The sequence below is a fragment of the Biomphalaria glabrata genome, chromosome 14 (genome assembly GCF_947242115.1).
Source record: "Biomphalaria glabrata chromosome 14, xgBioGlab47.1, whole genome shotgun sequence".
Lineage (NCBI taxonomy): Eukaryota > Metazoa > Mollusca > Gastropoda > Planorbidae > Biomphalaria > Biomphalaria glabrata.
The window spans coordinates 9,968,189-9,993,167 of NC_074724.1; the positions used below are offsets into that span (position 1 = coordinate 9,968,189).

At 34.0% G+C, this 24,979-nt stretch overlaps 1 protein-coding gene and 1 long non-coding RNA gene across 4 annotated transcripts in view; both read left to right on the forward strand.

Annotated features, from left to right (window-relative positions):
- LOC129922937 (uncharacterized) overlaps positions 1–13,949 on the forward strand; it is a 27,693-nt gene extending 13,744 nt beyond the window's left edge. For all 3 annotated transcript variants that reach the window (XM_056011210.1, XM_056011209.1, XM_056011211.1), the window contains 4 exons: positions 4,811–4,849; positions 6,304–6,330; positions 13,537–13,647; positions 13,921–13,949. In XM_056011210.1, the coding sequence (XP_055867185.1) occupies positions 4,811–4,849; positions 6,304–6,330; positions 13,537–13,647; positions 13,921–13,934 (191 nt within the window). In that variant the 3' untranslated portion in view covers positions 13,935–13,949. The remainder of the gene's footprint in view (positions 1–4,810; positions 4,850–6,303; positions 6,331–13,536; positions 13,648–13,920) is intronic.
- A 2,368-nt stretch (positions 13,950–16,317) lies between these two features.
- On the forward strand, positions 16,318–24,554 carry LOC129922941 (uncharacterized). The gene is made up of 3 exons (XR_008774866.1): positions 16,318–16,384; positions 22,698–22,765; positions 23,219–24,554. It is a non-coding gene; the product is annotated as an uncharacterized LOC129922941 (long non-coding RNA).
- The last annotated feature ends 425 nt before the right edge of the window (positions 24,555–24,979 follow it).

Sequence of the window (24,979 nt, forward strand, 5' to 3'; positions counted from 1 at the left end):
TGGATGCATCGATGGTCCCAGGTTCAAACCCTCCCGCTCCCATCCCCGTCGTCCTGAGGCAGGTTTGGACTACAACTCTGAAGGAACATCCGAAACATGTAAAACAACAAACATTCTAAACTAGACAAAGAAATTCTAGATCTAGATTCTACAATGATTTTAATTAGAACTTAAATATAAATCTAGTTTTAAAACTCTAGCTCTAGTGTAAAAAAAATCTAGATCTAGTGTAAAAAAAACTAGCTCTAGCGAGTCACATTACGAGGTTTAATAAACATTACTATACCGAGTTATTTTAACATTTCATTTAAATAATTTATTCCATATGACGTCAAAGGAAAAAAATCCATTACGTCACACGTCCTAGTTGGACTAAAACATGTCCTCTGTACGAGCAGCTTCTCGAGGGTTCATAGACATTGGTGCACCGAGTGATTTCTTTTAGCATTTCATTTAAAGAATTAACTTTATATGACATCAAAGGAAAAGAATTCACTACGTCACACGTCCTAGTTAGACTAAAAAATGTCTTGTATACGAGCAGCCTGTCGAGTGTTCATAGACATTGGTGCACCGAGTGAGATGTTTCAGCATTTCATTAAAAGAATTAACTCCATATGACGTCAACGGGAAAAAAAATCCATTACGTCACACGTCCTAGTTACACTAAAAAATGCCTTCTATACGAGCAGCTTCTCGAGTGTTCATAGACATTGGTGCACCGAGTGAGTTCTTTTAGCATTTCATTTAATGGGCTAGTTAGACTAAATATGTATATATATGGATAGTCTGTTATGAAAATTAGATGTACCATAGCCTTATGGATAGATTTTCAAACATTTTCAAACCATACTTTGGTGTTAGGAAGTTGTTTTCCTTAAAAATCGGAGCTTAATATTAATGATAATTAGATTTTCTAATGTTTGAAAATAGACCGTAAGAGGCGGCAGCGTATGCAAATTCGTTTACTGGAGGTCATGTTCATTGTGAGCTAGCAGGGCGCAATCATCGGCATAGAGAAGCTCCGTTATGACCATCTCCTTTGTTTTTGTATGGGATAGTAGTGTAATGATACAAGACGCGTAGAAGTTGTGTTTAATCGGGTTTTTCCTTAGTGACGTGACGGATAATTAAAAAGTGGGATTACGAATTAGAGAGAGGAACGAACAAGACGCCTTAGAAGACGACACGACTGTGCCCTTTTGTTTATTCATGAAATTGTTTGAAGTTATAACCCGAGTTATTAAGTATTTTCTTTATTCAATCTGTTGTTGTGTCTTCAACGAACTCGCATGCAACATCAATATTTAGAATCTATAACTATCAAAAAACAGACCATCAACAGAAGTGGCGACCACCATCCGAACTTGGGCGTCATTTTGATCTACGGTCAACTTCGTGTTCTGGATTTTGGATATATCTATATTTGGCGAGGTACACTGGAGAAGATCTGCACTAACATTCGTTTATTGTATTTCTACTGAATCTAGCTTACATCTGTGCAAATTATCTTGACTGCAGCTGGATTTTTAGTAGCATTCGTTCCAGTGGATTTATCATCTAGGAAAATTCGAAAACGTTACCAGTGTCTAGCTTTGTCAGCCATATTGGATATACTTAGATCGAGACTGGATCTATATATGGTGTGAATTGAACGTCTGAATCCAATCTATTTTAAGTATTTCGTCCGTTAAAGTGATTTAGGAACTAATTTTAATCTGATACAAATAGAAAGGATCTTTGTATATTAGCATATAAGACACTGATTAGAGATATGTTTAAAGGGACAATTCAAGAGACTCAACACTCTCGCCAACTTCTTATTCGTTTAATCAATGATGCTTAATTTATTGATAGACAATAACCATTCTTAACGCAGAATGGATTAACGCAAATTGTTAAGACTTATTGACACTGTATAGAGGTCACTAGATGATGACACTCAGTTTGTTTACTTGAAAAGAAATGTCAATTAGAGCGCTGAACTACAGGACACACCCCTACAAGTATTTTGTAACACAAGCCACGGGTATAAAAGAGGATTGTAAGGGCCTTTAGTAAATTTGATAGCAATGATAAGGGCTGATAAAAAGTCATCACTTATATGGAATAACTTTAATGTCAAAACAATGGACAACTCTAAAGCAGTTTGCAATTCTTATAAAATAGTACTGTCATGTGTTAAACCAGGCAAAGCTAAAGACTTCTCAACAAGCACTATGATTAATCATCCACGCTAGGGATTAAAGAGGTCTGAGACAAAGCTAAATTGTGGGGTATTAATAGTGATAATAATGCTTAACGCATTCACTTGGCCTTGTCAAAGATGATTGCAACTGACATGGAACCTTATCAAGTAGTTAAGAAGCCTGGATTTATTGGACTTTTAAAAGTACTGGAGAAAAGATACTTTGTACCTAGTCGCTAATAATTTACAGAATGAGTTATTCCAGATGTCTACGACAATATTTCTTCAATGCTTGGTGATATGCTATCTGATGCTAAAAACATCGCTTTCTCAACGGACACTTGGACAGCTGATAATACCACCAAATCATATTTTGGTTTGACAGCCCATTGCTTGAATGAGTCATTTGACCGAAGCAGCTATTTTGTACAAAATGTAATGGCCATCATACGGTTGCAAAAAATTTAATGGCCATCATACGGTTGCAAATTTGCTGTCAGCATTCGAAATATCACTTAAAAATTGGAACATTTCTCGTGAAAACGGTCATTTGGTTCTACGTGACAATGCAGCAAACATCACCAAACGCTTTCGTGACGGTAAATTTGCAAGTGTTGGTTGCTTTCCACATACAATACAACTTTGTCTACACAAAGGTGTTTTGAGTCAGCGATGTGTTGTGGATATAATTTATGTTGTTTCAGTCATGCTGGAATTCGGCTCCGGCTCCGGCCAAATATCAAATTTTACTATCGGGTCATATCCGGCTCCTGCCGAATATCAAAAAGTACTATTGGGTGCTGAGTTTTAAATTCCCTACCTGGGGTTTTTGCAGTTAACTTCCCCTCTTCTATAAAACAAAAAAATCTCCTAATTCCAAGAGCACAGTTAAGGAAGATTTTGATTTTAAAACCCCCTCTAAAATTTACGATAAACCCCTTCTTCAACATAAAAAAAACTAATTACGCACTCAAAATGTTATGAGCGTAGCTAAATGGGTTTTGACTCAGTTTTGAGTTTAAATTCCACGTCAGCGGTGTTCGAAGGTAAAAAATACCTCTTTAATAATAAAAAACAAAGCAAATTATACACTCAAAATGTTATGAGTGCAGTCAAAGGGGTTTTGAGTTTAAACTCCCCTCCAGTGCAGTTTGAAGCTAAAATGTACCTCTTTAATATAAATAAAAGCAAATTACTCACTCTAAAATCTATGAGCATTGAGTGTAAGAAAAAAGCAAATTACGCACTCAAAATGCTATGAGCGTTGCCAAAAGGGGTTTTGAGCTTAAACCCCTATTCAGAGGGGTTTGATGCTAAAAATACCTCTTCAATATAAAAAAAGCAAATTACAGACTAAAATCATTTGAGCGTAGCCAATCCAATCGGCGGTTTTGAGTTTAAACCCCTCTTCTATAGATGTCTTTTTTTAAACGTTTAAAACCCCTCCAGATAGTTTTGAGTTTAAGATCCCCCTACAGAGCATTTTGAGGTGGAAAACCCCCAACAGATGATTTTTACGATAAAACTTCTCTTTTCGATATAAAATCTCAAGCAAACTACAGTCAATTAATTCCAAGAGCGTATTCAAGAGAGTTTACACATTTTTACCAGTGGCAGGATGATTGCCTGGTCGTGTGGTTTGTGCGCTGGACTGTCGTTCGGATTTATCGATGGTCGAGGGTTCAAATCCTGCCCGCTCCCATCCTCCGTCGTCCTGCGGGAGGCTTGGACTAGGAAGTAAACTATCTTCAACTCTGAAGGAACATCCGAAACATGTAAAACATTTTACAGGGCTCCATTGTCACGTAGAACCAAATGCCGAAATTGAAAAACACTAAATGTTGCTCAACAAAGATGGCTAAGACAGATTTTAGGTGTCAGTTATAGAGATCGGGTCTAAATCAAGGAAATCCTATGCCGAAATGGGAGTCGACTCCTTAGTAAGATTGTTAGAGAGCGACGCATGAGGTTTGCGGGACATGTTCTCCGACAAAATGAATTACGCATAAGAAGAGTAGCAATGATATCCTAGTACAACTTGACGCCACTCATTCATGACCACTCATTCAGTTGGGAAGAAGCTTCAGACGATACCAGTGACAAATTTTTATGGAAACAGCTTGACTGTGAGGGAGGGTCTAAGTCAGTAAGAATAACACATTAGGTTTTTGAAATAAAACTTTTTAATAGCAGGAAAATGCAGTGTAGATACCTCAGAAAATGCATTTTGTTGGCTTTCAATACCAGAAATAGTGCTTGGCGGCGGGGCGAAGCCCCGCGCTGGGGTAGCTCCTAGCGCTTCACAAGACCCCATTACTAATAATGGCAGGGAATCTAAAATTTTCCCACTAACTCATGGAAGAACCTATTCTAGGGCACAATAAACGTCTTCCGAAAGAATGAAGGGTCAGAATGTAATGAAGATTATGTACACACACACACACACATAAAAACATATAAAACAAAATTTCGCGGGGGGGAGGGTCGGGGGGAAGAAAAAAAAATCCCCCCCCAACCTTCCCCCCCCCAGAAAAAAAATCCTGGCTACGCCCATGCATACATACATACATATATATCTAAATATGTCATAAAATGATAAAAATATAATTTCTTTTGAAATAGATGAAAGTTCAGAAAACAACAGTACCATGTCAACCACAGGTAACCTGTCTATAATAGTACAATTGTATACACAATTTATCATATTTAGTAATCAACATTATGCAAAACATTCACGATTAATTAAAGCTTTTTTCTTTATAAATTGAAAATAAATGTCCTAATTGTAAGATGTAGTAAAATGTAACATCATTCTTTAGAGGAAAATTCATTAGCTGTTTTATGCGTTATATGTGGATTCGATTACCGCATTCTGGAGGTCATGTTCATCGTTAGCTAGCAGGGCGCAATCATCGGCATAGAGAAGCTCCGTTATGACCATCTCCTTTGCTTTTGTATGAGATAGTAGACGTCAGAAATTGAACACATTACCGTCAGAACAAAACCTGATGTAGTTGCCTTCATGCAATCGCTGCCTCGTTTGACCCAGCATTACGCCAAAGAAGATAGCGAATAGAGTAGGGGCGGTAAATGAATTTATTCTTTCGGTCTATCTATAGACCTCGGGAAAACAGATATCATGTTCCAGAAGTCACCCAATGAAACATACTTAGCCCCCAAGGATCACAGTAAACGGGCATTTCCTTAACGTGGTAGAACACTTCACATATATAGGTAGTATAGTGTGTCAAATGACGCCTTACTTTCAAGGGAAGTTGATAACCGTCCGGCCAGGTGCCAGTAGCTCTTTTGGACGCCTTCAGGCGAGAGTTTGGCGGAACAAATCGCTCCACCTGCCTACAAAAATCAATGTCTACCAGGCGTTGGTTCTCTCAACCCTTCTATATGGCTCTGAGACATGGACACTATATAAAAAACAGCTACGGCTTCTTGAACGCTTTCACCAAAGATGCTTGCGCTCCATCATGGACATACGGTGGCAGGACCGAACTGCAAACATCGATGTACTTGCAAACGTCGGTATGGACAGTATAGAGGGACTTCTTATGGTCCGTATTCTCATGTATCCCGTATGGAAGACGACCGTATGCCAAAGGCAGTCTTTTTTTGGTGAGCTCAAAGATGGTCAACGTAACAGAGGCTCTCCACGGAAACGCTTCAAAGACCAGCTTTGGTGTCAACTTTGCTTGGCTGACATAGAAGAGAGCACCTGGCTGCATGCGGCGTCGGAACAAGACAGCTGGAGGTCACTCACGAAGGCCGCGGGATTCACATTTGAGACCAAAAGAAAACCTGCGGACAATAGTTATGATTGCCCTGGACGTGGCAAAAGAGGTCACAGCTGGGGCTGCGCAGCCACGGGAAATACTGTATTCCTCACTAATCTTCGGACTTGAAGACATGCCTTATTATGTGGATTGGTAAGTTCTCTCATACATACACACATACAGACATATATATATATATATATATATATATATATATATATATGCATACATACATACGCTTTACTTTCTTTTTTATAGTTAATATACATATATATATATGTATATAATTAAGTGTATCAAAAAATGATAAATGTATTTATTTTTCAGAAAACAACAGTACCATGACAACTACAGGTAACCTGTCTATAATAGCACAATCGTATAAAAAATTTATTGTATTTAGTATTAACAATTAAGCAAAACATACACGATTCATTAAACCTTTTCGCTTTATAAATTGAAAATAAATGTCCTAATTGTAAGATGTAGTAAAATCTAACATCATTCTTTAAAGAAAAATTCACTTTTGTTTTGTACGTTATATGATTGGTAAGTGTAAGTGTGTAGTTAGTTGTCCAGCGCTAGACTAGAGGTCAACCATTACTAAATATTGAGTTGAAGGTGAAACAAATGTGATACATACATATATTAGACATAAATGGATAGCAGCACCAGGGACCAAGTTTGTAAGAGAGAAAGTAGTGAATTAAAATGCTACGAAAATAAGGGAATGCGCCGACCGAGGCTCGAACCTGTGACTCTTGATTTGACACCACCGCCTAGCGATAACGCATTAAGCGAACTTAACCTCTATACCATCGGAATGTCCAAAACAAAAACATTCTTCTGATCTAGAGTCATTTGCCCGTATGCAAATTACTACCCCAGTTGTCAAATGTCACATGCCCTAGCTAGCCCCTCTCCCACCTTGTAGCATCCGTTCACTAACAACTTCGATAAAGCCGACTAAGACAGCCGTTACGCGTGTATTAGACAAACGATGGCTCTATCTAATTGTGTATCTCTCATAATGACAAGTGGACAATATAAACACATAACATATAGAAGCTTTAGTGGGCCTTAGCAATCAAGCTGTGAACGTAAATATAGAGTTGAAGCTAGGTGCTGAAACAAATGTGATACATACATATATTAGACATAGAGTTGTAGCTAGGTGCTGAAACACATGATGATACATACATATATTAGACATAGAGTTGAAGGTAGGTGCTAAAACACATGATGATACATACATATATTAGACATAGAGTTGAAGCTAGGTGCTGAAACAAATGTGATACATTCATATATTAGACATAGAGTTGTAGCTAGGTGCTGAAACAAATGTGATACATACATATATTAGACATAGAGTTGTAGCTAGGTGCTGAAACACATGATGATACATACATATATTAGACATAGAGTTGAAGCTAGGTGCTGAAACACATGATGATACATACATATATTAGACATAGAGTTGAAGCTAGGTGCTGAAACAAATGTGATACATTCATATATTAGACATAGAGTTGTAGCTAGGTGCTGAAACAAATGTGATACATACATATATTAGACATAGAGTTGTAGCTAGGTGCTGAAACAAATGTGATACATACATATATTAGACATAGAGTTGTAGCTAGGTGCTGAAACAAATGTGATACATACATATATTAGACATAGAGTTCAAGCTAGGTGCTGAAACACATGATGATACATACATATATTAGACATAGAGTTGTAGCTAGGTGCTGAAACAAATGTGATACATACATATATTAGACATAGAGTTGAAGCTAAGTGCTGAAACAAATGTGATACATACATATATTAGACATAGAGTTGTAGCTAGGTGCTGAAACACATGATGATACATACATATATTAGACATAGAGTTGAAGCTAGGTGCTGAAACACATGATGATACATACATATATTAGACATAGAGTTGAAGCTAGGTGCTGAAACAAATGTGATACATTCATATATTAGACATAGAGTTGAAGCTAGGTGCTAAAACAAATGTGATACATTCATATATTAGACATAGAGTTGTAGCTAGGTGCTGAAACAAATGTGATACATACATATATTAGACATAGAGTTGAAGCTAAGTGCTGAAACAAATGTGATACATACATATATTAGACATAGAGTTGAAGCTAGGTGCTGAAACACATGATGATACATACATATATTAGACATAGAGTTGAAGCTAGGTGCTGAAACAAATGTGATACATTCATATATTAGACATAGAGTTGTAGCTAGGTGCTGAAACAAATGTGATACATACATATATTAGACATAGAGTTGTAGCTAGATGCTGAAACACATGATGATACATACATATATTAGACATAGAGTTGAAGCTAGGTGCTGAAACACATGATGATACATACATATATTAGACATAGAGTTGAAGCTAGGTGCTGAAACAAATGTGATACATTCATATATTAGACATAGAGTTGTAGCTAGGTGCTGAAACAAATGTGATACATACATATATTAGACATAGAGTTGTAGCTAGGTGCTGAAAGAAATGTGATACATACATATATTAGACATAGAGTTGAAGCTAAGTGCTGAAACAAATGTGATACATACATATATTAGACATAGAGTTGAAGCTAGAAGCTGAAACACATGATGATACATACATATATTAAACATAGAGTTGAAGCTAGGTGCTGAAACAAATGTGATACATACATATATTAGACATAGAGTTGAAGCTAAGTTCTGAAACAAATGTGATACATACATATATTAGACATAGAGTTGAAGCTAAGTGCTGAAACAAATGTGATACATACATATATTAGACATAGAGTTGAAGCTAAGTGCTGAAACAAATGTGATACATACATATATTAGACATAGAGTTGAAGCTAGAAGCTGAAACACATGATGATACATACATATATTAGACATAGAGTTGAAGCTAGGTGCTGAAACAAATGTGATACATTCATATATTAGACATAGAGTTGTAGCTAGGTGCTGAAACACATGATGATACATACATATATTAGACATAGAGTTGAAGCTAGGTGCTGAAACACATGATGATACATACATATATTAGACATAGAGTTGAAGCTAGGTGCTGAAACAAATGTGATACATTCATATATTAGACATAGAGTTGAAGCTAGGTGCTGAAACAAATGTGATACATTCATATATTAGACATAGAGTTGTAGCTAGGTGCTGAAACACATAATGATACATACATATATTAGACATAGAGTTGTAGCTAGGTGCTGAAACACATGATGATACATACATATATTAGACATAGAGTTGAAGCTAGGTGCTGAAACACATGATGATACATACATATATTAGACATAGAGTTGAAGCTAGGTGCTGAAACAAATGTGATACATTCATATATTAGACATAGAGTTGTAGCTAGGTGCTGAAACAAATGTGATACATACATATATTAGACATAGAGTTGTAGCTAGGTGCTGAAACAAATGTGATACATACATATATTAGACATAGAGTTGTAGCTAGGTGCTGAAACAAATGTGATACATACATATATTAGACATAGAGTTGAAGCTAGGTGCTGAAACACATGATGATACATACATATATTAGACATAGAGTTGTAGCTAGGTGCTGAAACAAATGTGATACATACATATATTAGACATAGAGTTGAAGCTAAGTGCTGAAACAAATGTGATACATACATATATTAGACATAGAGTTGAAGCTAAGTGCTGAAACAAATGTGATACATACATATATTAAACATAGAGTTGAAGCTAGGTGCTGAAACAAATGTGATACATACATATATTAAACATAGAGTTGAAGCTAGGTGCTGAAACAAATGTGATACATACATATATTAGACATAGAGTTGTAGCTAGGTGCTGAAACAAATGTGATACATACATATATTAGACATAGAGTTGAAGCTAGGTGCTGAAACACATGATGATACATACATATATTAGACATAGAGTTGTAGCTAGGTGCTGAAACAAATGTGATACATACATATATTAGACATAGAGTTGAAGCTAAGTGCTGAAACAAATGTGATACATACATATATTAGACATAGAGTTGAAGCTAAGTGCTGAAACAAATGTGATACATACATATATTAAACATAGAGTTGAAGCTAGGTGCTGAAACAAATGTGATACATACATATATTAAACATAGAGTTGAAGCTAGGTGCTGAAACAAATGTGATACATACATATATTAGACATAGAGTTGAAGCTAAGTGCTGAAACAAATGTGATACATACATATATTAGACATAGAGTTGAAGCTAAGTGCTGAAACAAATGTGATACATACATATATTAGACATAGAGTTGAAGCTAAGTGCTGAAACAAATGTGATACATACATATATTAGACATAGAGTTGAAGCTAAGTGCTGAAACAAATGTGATACATACATATATTAGACATAGAGTTGAAGCTAGAAGCTGAAACACATGTGATACATACATATATTAGACATAGAGTTGAAGCTAGGTGCTGAAACAAATGTGATACATACATATATTAAACATAGAGTTGAAGCTAGGTGCTGAAACAAATGTGATACATACATATATTAGACATAAAAGAATGGAAGCGTGGTCGAGAGGCCAAGTACAGTGAACTTGGCTTGGCTGCCTAGAAAGGGGCTCGAGGTTCGACTCCCGATTCGGGCAGAGTTGTGTTTATCGAGCGCACGGAAAAGAAACTCCTAGATACACCCTCCCCCCACTGGTCCACAAATGAGATTGCTATAAGCATGAAAGTAGCGCTATATAAAAGCTATAATATATATATATAAATGGATAGCATAATTGACTTATATTGCACTTACATTACATTTAAAATTTTGGGCATAACATCACTGTAGTTTAATTATCGTAATTATCGTTATCAAATTATTCCAGATTTTCAACTTCAAAATGTATGTCAAATGACTTTTTCCAGAGGCTGTTCAGGGTTTTAAAATGAGAAAGTAAAAAAACGATTGTCGAAAATAACTTTTTTGCATTGAATTTTTTTTGCTATAACATTTCAAAAGACTTTTTATCGTTAAAGAATGTTCCTGATATTCTTTTCAAAAGAAAATGACCTATATTAGTTTAATTTTCTTATTAATTATCGTCAAAATTGATCCGCTGATAATTGATAACTGTTTTAAATCTCTCTTCTAATAAGGTTTTTACTAAAACGCCAAAATATCAAAAATCGATTGTTCCGAATGTCTTATTAAAAACATTTTAACTTTAAATAATAGTATAAAGTCGTATTTCTATTTTACACAACATTTAATTTTCTAGCTAAAACATAGTTTAAATCTAATTAACTATAATACTAATTTTAATAAACTTCCTAACACCAAAGCATGGTATAAAAAATCTCTGTATAAGGTAATGGTACATCTAATTCTCATAGTGGACAAACTCTTAAACTCACTAAAATATTGGCTTTACCCTTTACATATAGGCCTAAATATATATAGTATATTATAGTATAGAATAGAGGGACTTCTTATGGTCCGACAACTACGCTGGGCAGGGCACGTATGCCGTATACGAGACGAACGTATGCCAAAGACAGTCTTTTTTGGTAATCTAAAAGGTGGTAGACGTAACAGAGGCGCTCCACGGAAACGCTTCAAAGACCAGCTTAATCGTCAACTTTCGTTGGCTGATACAGAAGGGAGCACCTGGCTGCATGCGGCGTCGGAACGCTACAGCTGGAGGTCACTCACGATGGCCGCGGGATACACATTTGAAAACAAAAGAAAATCTGCTGCCGATGACCAACGCAGGGGACGAAAAGAAAATCTAAATTGACCACCTGCGGGCAATGGTGGCAAAATATGCAGGTCACAGCTGGAGCTGCGCAGCCACGGGAAATACTGTATTGCTCGTTAATCTTCGGACTCGAAGACAAGCCGTATTATATATATATATATTTTATTTCTATCTAATGAAACGCTATAAGAACTCTATCAATTTATCTTTTTAGTAAGAATGTTTTTTTTATATTTTAACTAGACCTTGTAATATAGTGGAATTTATTATTTATTTCCTTTGGCGTTATATGAAATGATTTCCGTAAATGAAATGGTATAACAGTTCGGTGCATCAAGTTTTATGAAATCTTGTTAATTTTCTCCTATTTAAAAAGACAATTTTAGTAGTCTATATTTCACTAGAAAAGTGGTGTGAGTGCTGCAACAAATCCCCCAAAAATCCGTGAAATTTAGTAGTGCATGAGGCGCCCTTGTCCACTATTTACCTTAATGGGGGTAGACCAGGCCTGAGCAAGCTATAGCACAGTGCAGGACAGGCCACTGTTCTGTATGCTCACTTTTTAACGGCTATGACCAGGCCAAATTATGACTCACGGTTCCTCGCTGCGGCAAAGAAGAAAAAACCGTGATTTATTTTTTGACTCCCCCAGACTTGCTGATCTCCGTCTCGACAGGTCTAAAAAAAACAAAAATTATCGACTTGTATGGTGAGATGCATGCACTACATAAAACAGCAGGGCTTCTGTCCATGGCTTTTGCAAGAGACGAGTTCAGCCTCTCAAGCCCTTACTTAAATGGAGTTTATTGATGATTGTCTGTCAGTCTGTCAGCCATCTTTAATTTTCTTTCCAAAATATCGAAAAATTCTAGACTAGATAAATATCTAGCTAGTAGATCTAGTAGGATGGTTCAATGGTTGCTTGGTTGTAAGGTATTTGCACTGGACCAATGTTCGGACTTTTTTAATGGTTCCGGGTTCATTACCTGCATGCTGCAATCCTCCGTCGTAACATGTAAAACATAAAAAATAAATAACTACATGTTTTACGACTTCAAATGAATCTTTGAAATTCTATTATTTTGGTCAATCAAAACAAAATCATGCCTTCGAAGCAGACGAAGAAATCTGCTCTAAACAGAGTTCGGTAAAGAGGTGTGGTTGCGATATATGGTTAGTTGGGAATACATAGGATTATGTAAGTTATGTTCCTTGCAAGTATTCAGATCCGATAGGGATCTGACTGGGTCGCATCCAAGCCAGATGTAATAACTCTCTTTGTGATCTTGTTATATTAAAGATAGAAATAAATATATTCAGGTATATATATATATATATATATATATATATATATATATATATATATATATATATATATATATATATATATAAATAGACAGTGATACATATAGCATTATTCAATGTGTTGGTGAGTAGGATTAGTGTTTTTGGTAGTTTTGAGTTGTAATGTTAATGAATAATATATCCGAACAGGGCTTTTATTATTTTTAGAGACACGAAAATATAATACTTTTGGGCCTTACAGATAAATGTTTAAGGGTAAAAACAGAAGCCGTATGTTTACATACAGATATTAACAGTGATTAATTATTAGACATAAAGACCTAACTGTATTATTATCATATTTTGTAATTATTTATATATATATATAATATATTATAATGGTTATTACTACTATTATTATTACTTTTATTGTTATTATCACTATTATTATAACTTCATTTATCTAAAGGTAGTCATCAGAATAAGAGCGGTTGGTTATCGTGGCATTACGTTTTAATTGTCATAGTGTCAGTAGCTTTTTTTGCTGCTGCTGTTGTTGTTTCCATCTTACTCTTGCGTCGTAAGTTTATTTTTAAATATAATTTTTAGTGAATATTAGCATATCTTTTTCATCTAGGGTAGGGGTTCTCAACCTGGGGTCGCCTAAGACCATCGAAAATATGAATTGTTATTGTCTATTCTTCTTTTGCTGTATGTGTGTGTGTGTGTGGAGGGGGGTCGCGGCAGAGTGGGGGATTGTAAAAAGGGGTCGCCGAGCATAAAAGGTTGAGAACCGCTGATTTAGGGCGATTTGTGAAACAAATTACATATATTTTTTTCTTTTTTTTTACAGGTTACAAACAGTAAGTGGATTTGTCGAACGTATTTTATTTATATAATTTAAAAAGACTATTATGTTGTGTATGTTTTGTATCCAAATGTGACACTCGACGACAGACAATGCAAAACTAATGGTATGTTTCATCTTATGGAACCACTAGAAATAGTTTTATATGAGACATAAAGACATATTAAAATCTCCGGTTTTACTACATTTAATCCTAGAATGTTACATTTTTTGTGATCGAAATGTATATAATATAAAGCATAAAGTAAGGCGCATTTGTGTATGTATTTATAAAAATGTATGTGTGTATGTGTGTATGTATGTATGTATGTATGTATGTATGTATGTATGTATGTATGTATGTATGTATGTATGTATGTTCCTATTAGAAATAAAAACTGTTTCACCAAGCTTGATTAAAATTAACAGGATTGTTCCTTGGATACTAACTGACAAATTAACATAAATAGAGTAGCCATAAAACAAACTAAGACCGTAAAAAAAAAGTTGCCCATCTCTATGACAGTTTTACAATTTGATGGATCGAGGCCATACAGTGAATGTTAAATAGTTTTGAACCTCTACACCTGGGAAAGCTATGAGCATTTTAGAACTTTCTAATAAAGATTTCACTTTAAACAAGAAGTAAACGATCAACACATTTAAGTTCAATTTAAAAAACAAAACAAAAAACAAATTGACTTTAGAGAAGTTAATAACAATCATTTTTAAAAATATAAAACCAGTAACAATTTTAAAATAAAAGTAAAATTTCTTTTAAAAGTTAAGAATGCATTCATACAACATAAAAAGCAAATTATTTAATTCTTAATGTGTTAATTCGAAAAAAATGTAGTGAGCAATTATTTAAAAAAAATTTTAGGAGGGAGAACTCTGAACTTGTATCTTATAGAAATTAAAACAAAAAGTTTTTTTTTCACTTTTTTTTATATCAATAATATTTTGATTGATTTGCAACTTGTTATTGATTCATGTTTTCTTATGTACAATTACAAATTTTGTGAAAGTTTCAACTTGATTTGAGAAAGGTTGTGTGAGAAATAAAGTGTAATTAAAACCCAACCAAATCTGTGAATGCTAAGGGATTTGGATGTCCTTTTGATATCAAACAAAGTAATAGATAACCAGCTCCTAATTTAAGTTGTCTACGCCAATTAATATTTGTGAAAAGTTTCAACTTGACCCGTGAATGAATGTGTGAGATATAATGTGTTTAGACTTTTTACCAGACAGGCAGACAGACAGAGTGAGTAAATATAAGCTTTGAAATTAAAATGCAGCATTGTTTACCTCCCCCTCCCCCTGAGAAAATCATAGTTATCGAATATATATAAGACTATATAATTTTCCAATGATAACACTTTAGATCTAAACGGTTTGCAAAATGTTTCTGAACATTATTTATTAAACTCTTTAATAAATAGACCTTTTTCAGAAGTACCCGAACACGTATTGACTGTTCAAGATAAGTGTTTCTAGTCATATTAGTCAATTTACATTTTCTTTTTGGCCAACGAGTTAGTAATTCTTTTCCAAACGATTTACACCAATTATCATCTCAAACTTCTACTGAAATCTAACTATAGCGATATAATCAATTAAATAAAATTACGATTGAAAAATATGTTTCTATTTTAAATTGTATTTTTACAATATCGTTATTCCAGTCAGAACCAGAAAGAACCTGTCTGGAAGCTGATCACGTATCTCAAAAGCCGCTTTTCCTAGATATTTAACAGTTCATATATCACTGAGAAAAGAATTGCTTTTTGGTTTGCCACATAAAGAAAACTCTGGTCTGACCGTTATATTTGTTCAAAGTTTAAAAAAAAATGTAAATTAGGCACTAGACAAAAAATAACTTGGAATAACAGAATAACTTGGATCAAGAGCCAACATAAGATTTGAAAGGTATATCGCATTCTTAATTGTGAGAATGATGGTTGTGATATAGCACAATGGCCTTTTATTGATTCAGGAAAAATTTCGCATCGTTTTCTAAGTCTAGATGTAAGGGCATATCATTGGAATTGTACAATAACGAAAAGCAAACATAAATTAGTCAGCCGTAGACTATTATAAGAAAATTATGAGGTGACAAAACTATACTTTATGCATGTAAATAGGGATATTATCTACTCTTTACTTCTATGTTTACGTAAATGAAATATAGTTCACATCTAGATTTAGATCTATCCTAGATAGTAATGGTTCTAAATCACAAGTCTAGGTCTATAATTAGATCACAATATCCATATAATTATAATAGTTTAATATAATAATAAATAATCGCAAAATATGAATTGCCAAAAAAAATTTTTTCTCGTTTTTGAGTTATAATAAAGGTATTGTATTTTTTTCTTTTTTTTTTTATAATTTTTTTTTTAACTTATCCAATATTTTTTAGATCAGCAGGAACGCATGTTTCTCGGGATTGCGTATCATATAGGTAAAATTTAATTTAATTTTTACAATATATACTAGATGAACATTACATTTTTTAAAATGGTTATTAGTGCGATTTTATATTATTTGATACATCTAGAAATAAAGCTTAATATTTGAGCCACAGATATATATATGTATATGTATATATATATATATATATAAAGAGAGAGATAAACATATATATATTATATCTAGACTGGAAATCGGAAACAAAATTCTTATCAACGATTAATCAACTCAAAGACCTATTTATTTAGATTGTCATGTATTAATCTTAGAACTTAATATTCACGATAATTTATGAAATAAAGCCACTTCCTGTTAGCTTCCATTAAGATGATACTACGAAAATCCTAGATCGCTAAGACCTTCCTTCAGGGAAAAGAAGAAGAGACAGACAGAGAAAGCTATGGGAGTACAATATAAAAGAATAGACGGGCATGCCGTTGAATTATGTTCTAATTAAGGCTAAGGACCGAGAGATCACACCCTTTGAAAAGATACCAACAACAGAGCTAGACAGGCCTTAGAGTGGAACCCCCAGGGAACAAGACGCAGAGGAAGATAAAAAAGAACATGGCGACGCAGTATACTAGAAGAAGCCGAGAGGACCGGAAAGAGCTGGGAAACCATAAAACAACTAGCTAGAGACAGTGAGAAGTGGCGTGTTTTTGTCTAGGCCCTATGTTCCATGAGGAACCCAAAAGAATGATGATGATGATGACAGAGAAGAATGGAAAAGGACGGTCCTTGTAAGTGACTTCCAGCTGTCTATCTCGTTTTTAGGCCGCATGAAACTAGATGCTCTCTTCTATGTCTGCTAAGGCAAATTGGCGCCTAAGCTGATTACTAAAGTGTTTCCGTGGGGCACCCCTGTTACGTTGACCACCTTTCGGCATACGTTTTATCCCCCATATGGGATACGTGCCCTACCCAGCGTAACTTTCAGATCAGAAGAAGTCCATCTATACTAGTTTATCCTGTCCATACCGGCGTTTGCAATGACATCGCTGTTTGCAATGTTGTCTTGCCACCGTATGTCCATTATGGGGCTCAAGCATTTTAGGTAAAGCCGTTCAAGTAGTCTTAGTTACTTTCTGTATAATACACGTCTCAGATCCATATAGAACCACTGCTTGGTAGACATTTTTGTTTTGTAGGCAGGCGGAGCGATCTATTACTTTAAACTCTCGCCTGAAGGAGTCAAAAAGCACTACAGGCCCTGGCCAGACAGTTATCCACTTCCTTAAAAGCGAGGTGTCATTCGATACAATTCTTTCTAGATATGTGAAGTGGTCTACCACGTTAAGGGGCTGTCCGTTTACGGTGATCTTTAAGGCTGAGTATGTTTTATTGGTTGACTTCTGGGACATGACTTCTTTTTTCCCAAGGTTTATAGATAATTCGAAAGAGGCGGCAGCGTATGCGAATTCGTTGTCCGCGTTCTGGAGATTATGCTCATTGTGAGCTAGCAGGGCGCAATCATGGGGTAAAGAGAATCTTATCTTATCTTATATAATACAGACGTTACTTCAAAAAAGAAGATGATTACGTCCTACGCGTCATGCATTTAGTCATGCATATTAACCAATGACTTAAATTCTGCCAAGTCACTGGTTTTCCTGGCTAGCTCAGGCAACCCATTCCATGCTCTAATAGCACTAGGGAAGAAGGAGCACTTGTACAAATTTGTCCTAGCATATGGGACGAGGAATGTGCCTTTATCTTTGTGTCTTTCAGAGTATTTTATTAAATTTTGTTTTAGTATTTGAAGATTATGGTTCAGTGTTTTATGTATTATTGCTACTTTACTTTTGAGCCTTCTGTCCTGAAGGCTTTCTAAATTTAGTGATTTTACTAAAGGTGTTACTCTAGTCAAATGTGAATATTCGTTTGTTATGAATCGCACTGCTCTATTTTGTGTCTGTTCTAGTTTCTTAATGTTTTCTTGAGTTGAGGGGTCCCAAACAGAGGATGCATATTCTATTATTGGCCTAACCAAGGTTAAATAACATTTTAGTTTTATGTTCTTATTTGATTTATAGAAATTTCTTTTAATAAATCCTAATGCTTTGTTTGATTTTTTTGTAGTTTCATCAATATGTGGATTCCATGACAGTTTTTCATTAATTATAACACCTAGGTATTTTGCGTTTTTAGTCTGTGTTACTGGTTTGCCATGAATAAGATAAGTGGAATTAATTTGTTTTAGTTTTTTTGTTACTCTTAACAACTGACATTTTTCTGGGTGGAAAGACATGCTCCAATTTGATTCCCATTTCTGTAATTCATCTAATTCTCTTTGTAAAATATCTGTGTCTTGTGTTGTTTTTATTGTTCTATATATTATGCAATCGTCTGCAAATAATCTGACTTTTGTTCCTGAAGTAATGCAATTTGGTAAATCATTTATGTAAATTAAAAATAGTAGTGGACCCAAGACTGTTCCTTGAGGTACACCTGAGTTTACTGTTATCGGTGTTGATTTAGAGCCATTTATTATTACAGTTTGTTCTCTCCCTATCAGAAAGTCTTTAATCCACTGATGCAGTGGACCATTAATGCCGAAATATTTTAATTTTTTAAGCAAACTATGGTGGTGAACTTTGTCAAAAGCCTTAGAAAAATCTAGTAAGATAGCATCTATTTGTTCACTATTATCTAAACCTTTTGAAAAATCATCAATTAGTCCTATTAGTTGTGTTTCACATGATCTATATTTCCTAAAGCCATGTTGGTATGGTGTGAGGACATTATGTTTGTCTAAGTGGTTTATGATGTTGCTACATATTATGTGTTCTAGGATTTTACATGTAATGCTGGTAAGTGATACTGGTCTGTAGTTTCCTGGGTCAGATTTTTCTCCTTTTTTAAATAGGGGGGTGACATTAGCTTCTTTCCAGTCCTTTGGTACTCTGCCCTGGTTAAGTGAAGCCTGAGAAGAGAAGCTCTGTTTTTGTATGTGATAATAGACGTCGAAGATTGGACACATTGCATCTGAGCGAAATCTGATGTAGATGCCTTTGTGCAAATTATGCCAAAGAAGATAGCGAAAAGAGAAAAAGCAAGTACACAGCCCTGCATCACGTCGTTTTCTTTGGGAAGTGATCAGACAGGTCACTATTGCGTCTAATCTGGCCTTTTTGTCACATATGAAACTGCTTGAGAATGAATAGGAGAGTAGGTGGGCCTCCGAGCCTGCCAAAATCCCCCATAAACCATCGAGGTCCACAAAGGCAGCGTATATATATAGGTTTATATGGCATATAAATGTAGTCCTAAAATTAAGACAAAGTCTAAGACTATAGTTACAGTCTAGAGTAAATTCTGAGTCTATTTCTACTATATTTATAACTTAGATATATATTCTAGCAGTAGATCTATACTGATTCTATAGATTCGATGATGATTATAAGGATGAGAGATTATAACTAGATTTTAGAGATATGTGACTATTATGACAATGCCCATGGTATTTGTAAGATCAATTTTTAAAGCAACCACAATAAATGGATTTCGCCTAAAACAAGTTTATTCATATATTCACATGCGATTTTGTTTTATTTATAAGCTTTGCATTATTTTGGACCAATGTCTCACAACTGCTGATAAAAGAAATCAGGTATAAACATCAGGAGAAAACACGTACCCTTAACTCAATAAAACATTAAGAAATTAAAACAGACACAAAACAGACAGTGAGATTCATAAGAAACAAATATTCGCAATTAATTACATTAACAACTTTTTTAAAACACCTGTTAAAAAATAATTAAGACTTTTAAAAATTACTAAACTTTTTATCTTTACAATTATTTTTGTGTAAGAAATTGTGAATCGGAAAATGCCGGGTACTTGAAGTAAGCTAGTCCTAAAAAAATACACAAATCTTGTTTAAAAAACTCATCAAACAAAGTACTGTAAATGTGTAGTTTCACACGCTTGTTTCAGGTCATTTATTTCTATAACCTCTACCGGATTTTATCTCAATGACCAGTGTTTTGGGGGAGATTTGTTTTTTCTATCTGATACACTTAAATTCACAGTTTAATAATCTCATTTTTATTCAAATTGAGAACTGAAAAATGCATAAGATATATTAGGGAAAAGGTACTTCACTAATTCTAGTTTAAAATCAAAGAAACGAAATGAATAAGCGCAATAAGCCCATTGAAAAAAAAAGTTTATCCACTGATCACAGAAGAATAATGTTCAACAAAGAAATAAGCAAGAAAAGGAAGTCAATAAAATAAAAATGAACTGGTGACTAGTGCCAAGCAAATGTACATAGCTTGAAATTTGGCAAAAGTTATAGAAGCATATGAAACATTAAACACTTTTACTAACAGAAGACAAGCTAAAGCATTAACAATTTAATTCATCTCACTGAAGAAGCTCACGTACTTTGAGCTTAGACAGAATATTGCAAAGATCTGTATTCTATTTTATATAAATTCCAAATATAGTCTAATCAACCAAAAAACCTTGGAACAAAAGGGACCGTGATTAGGCTACAATACTGGAGTTAAAAGGAAAGGAAACATTACAATTGCTAACAGGTGACAAGTCGTCTGGGATCGAAAACTTATTATTAGGGCTTTTAAGACATTGCAACTAACATAAAGTAAATAATTTAGGACAATCTTCCAGAAAATATGGAATGAAAATATCATGGCCAAAATAATAGACCTAATCTGTTAATTATTTCAATGCCCAAGATAGGAAACATGCAAAAATGCCAAAATATAGTCCTATAAGACTGATCAGTCATTCAAGCAAGATAATTTTAAGAAGAATTCTCAACAGACTCAATTGAAAAGCAGAACAGACAGGCTTCAGAGCAGGCAGAAGTACTATTGAACAAATATTTAACAGCAGACTGTTGTATGAAAAATTCCTTCTACACCAAATATAACTGGTAAAAAAAAACTTTATAGACTTCAAACCGACATGTGTTGACCTGAGATTAGCATGATGGAATTTGGCAAGTCATGAAGTGTTTCAATATAGATACATTATTTTTGGCAGTCCTTATGGTTTAGGTAAAAGTTCCAATGCGTGTTTGCTTGTGTATTTTTTTTAGAAAGGAAGTCACTAGTAACCAATGGCTTAAAAAGGATACATTTTAGGACATATATAGATGTTTGGTAATGATGCAATCTCTCTCCAGCTCTTTTAAACATAGTTTTAGAGAACATTATGTTGGAGACTTTTGAAGGATTTTCACCTAGTTTAAACATAACAGGCGGTCCATTTTCAATCTCAGGTTTACAGATGAAAATGGCCTTATTATAGCAAATGCAGACCAGTTACATTATATACATTTAAAACTGAATGCTTAAGCTGCAGTTGGCATGGAAATCAGTGAAGAAAAAATGCAAAATACTTAATGCTGGGCAAAGTAAGAGTTGTTGAATGGCCAATCAATGAAAGATGTCGACTCATTTAAAAACCTAGAATCAAAGATAACAAGAGACGGAGGATGATTAAAAGACATACAGCCTGTTTAAGAAAGATATCCGCTGTCATAACTGAAAAAATGTGTAACATCATCTTCCAAGTAAAATTAAAACTGTATTCTTCCCAAGTGTTTTGAATTTCTAAAAACGTAAGGCACTGAACGCTAAGGCGGAATAAAAATTCAATCCTTTGAAAGTAAAGCTAAAAAAATGCTGGAAATCAGATACCAGTAAAATAAGACAAAGACGTTTGTACCTATATAATTCAACATTCTAACCTTTTAAATAATAAAGTTACCGCAATAATGTGAAGTGAAAAAAAAAACAACTTTAGCTTCAAGGTACAGTGGGTGGAGCACGAAGGAAAGCTGGCAGGACATCGTACAAAAATGGACCGGCAGATCTCTTGGAATCCTTCTAGGAACAACTGCTGACCGTCAGAAGTCTAGGGATTTAGTTTAAGCAAACTGTCATAGCACCCGTAAGACGGAAGACAAAGGCACAGATGTTGATGAGAGATTAATGTAAAAAAATACCAAACTACCGTTACAACAAACAACTTAATAACGTTGGCAAAACTAAATATTTAGTATTGTCACAGTATTGTGAACTATATGTTTTGATGTTTTTTTGTATAGACAAAATTGTTCTTACTTAGGTAATTGGAGTTTGTCATTCATTAGGATTTTAGGAGTTCTATTATTGTTAAATAGTATATATTATCAATATCTTTTTTAAGTTACTAAAAATAGCTTTTGGCATTTGTCTTATCGTTATTTATATATATATATATGTGACAGTTTTTGTTTTCTAGTCTTGAAATATTTTTAATACATGTCTTTATTTAATTTTCAGAGAGGTCCAGCAATCAGCAGATAATTCCTCCCCGATAAATAATTCCCAACCATTAGGCTAAAGAAAATGTAAGGCTTGTCATTTATTTACTTTTTTCTTTTTCAACAAATCTTTGTAGTGTCGAGACTTATTGTTTAAAAGAGCTAAAATTCTCTGACCCTTTTTACAATACGCTTGAAGACCAACGTCCCTTGAAATCCACCATGTTTACCTAAAATTGACTACCAATGTAAAGTTTTTTTGCGGCAGGAGAAATCACTTTATTATGCAACGATGTGGTTGATCGTTGCAGACAACTGGGGCGTTCTGTCTTTTCCATCAAGTACAGTTGCATACGGCACCTTAACGATCGTCTTTTTAGTTTTATCTGATGACATAAACAGTAGTTCTTCATGTGTGTCTTATTTAAATGCATTTGTCAGTACAGATTCTTTTTTTTATATTTATGTTCTGAAGTATGATTAATCGAATATATAAAAAAAATGTATTATTTATTTACGTAAAATTACTTTCTCTTCTAGACTTAACCCTCAAGTGGCATTGGTTAGTGACTCAACCTGTCTAAGGAAGATTTCCTGCTAAACATTTTGTATCTTTTAATTATAATTTGTAATTGTTTTTAAAATCATACAGAAAAATAAGTTCTGCAATGTTTTTAAATGTGTAATAAACAATGATATTTTACAGTATATATGCAATGGATAACACCTTGAAATTTAATAATTTGTACAAAGATATATACTATTTTTAATATTAAAAATAAAAAAACGAAATTATATATATATATATATATATATATATATAGTTTATACATGTAATTAAATTGGGTTAGGCTTAGGGTTGTACTTTTATTGTTAGATCAGATATTCTTGCATTTAAATAATTAAACTGTTTGATACGATATATATATGTAAGCAAAAGTTTAAAGACAGAAAATTTACAAAATTAAAAAAAATATACTTCCCTTTTTTACCGTGATTATTGCAAATTATTAAAATTGCATTAGTAAGAAATTACACATACAAGTTTAAAACTTGTAGTAGGTCAATGCTTGCATACATTCCGTTCCAAAACAGATACCTTTGATTATGGAGGTAGGCATTGTAAGCTTATGACCTTAGAATGCCTTAGATGATAGTTAAATGGTTGAGGCGGGCTTGACAAAAAATGTGAAGAAGATTCCCAGTGTGGTCACCCAAAGACAGGTCTATTCGATCACACTGAATTTTGAATACATTTTTAGGCTCCAGAATTAACTTGTTTAATATCGTTTTGCTTAGATTAAATAATATATCTAAGCCAGTGTTTAATCTGATGATACAATGTCTATAGTAAAAGAAGCATTATATATATATATATATATATATAACATATATTATTGTTTTGTTACATTGTTAATGAATATGTTATTGTCTTCTCAGATTTATAATGCTTTTATATTCATTATACTTATTAAAGTTTGTTAATTTTGTACATTTGTAAGTTTTTATTTTTATTCTGAAATACGATAAATTTGAAAATAATGGATATGATATGAATTTATTCTTGACATTTCGTTCATTATATAAGTTCTCGCAAGTGACCAATATCTTCTTCTTATATAATACAGATGTTACTTCAAAAAGAAGATGATTACGTCCTACGCGTCATGCATTTAGTCATGCATATTAACCAATGACTTTAATTCTGCCAAGTCACTGGTTTTCCAGGCTAGCTCAGGCAATTCATTTCATGCTCTAATAGCACTAGGGAAGAAGGAGTATTTGTAGAAATTAGTCCTAGCATATGGGACGAGGAATGTGCCTTTATCTTTGTGTCTTTCAGAGTATTTTATTAAATTTTGTTTTTGTATTTGAAGATTATGGTTCAGTGTTTTATGTATAATTGCTACTTTACTTTTGAGCCTTCTGTCCTGAAGGCTTTCTAAATTTAGTGATTTTACTAAAGGTGTTACTCTAGTCCAGTGGTATTCAACCTTTTTTGGACTAACGCCCCCTTTTTTCGAATTATTTCTTTTAAAAAATCCGCCAGCGCTCCCCTCTAAGAAAAACAGTTATAAAGAAGCGTGAGAAGGCAAAATTTGAACAAAATATCATCTATCTATTAATTTTTATGCTGTCAATAACACTTATCCCACTTGGGAGACGACCGCATGCCAAAGGCGATTGTTGTGAACTCCTTGGCCTATGACTGACGAGCTTTGAGGAGGACTGAGTTACAGATGTGCCCCCCTCCCCCGTGAGCGTTATAAAGATTTATTCAGGCGCCATTTCGCTCTCACT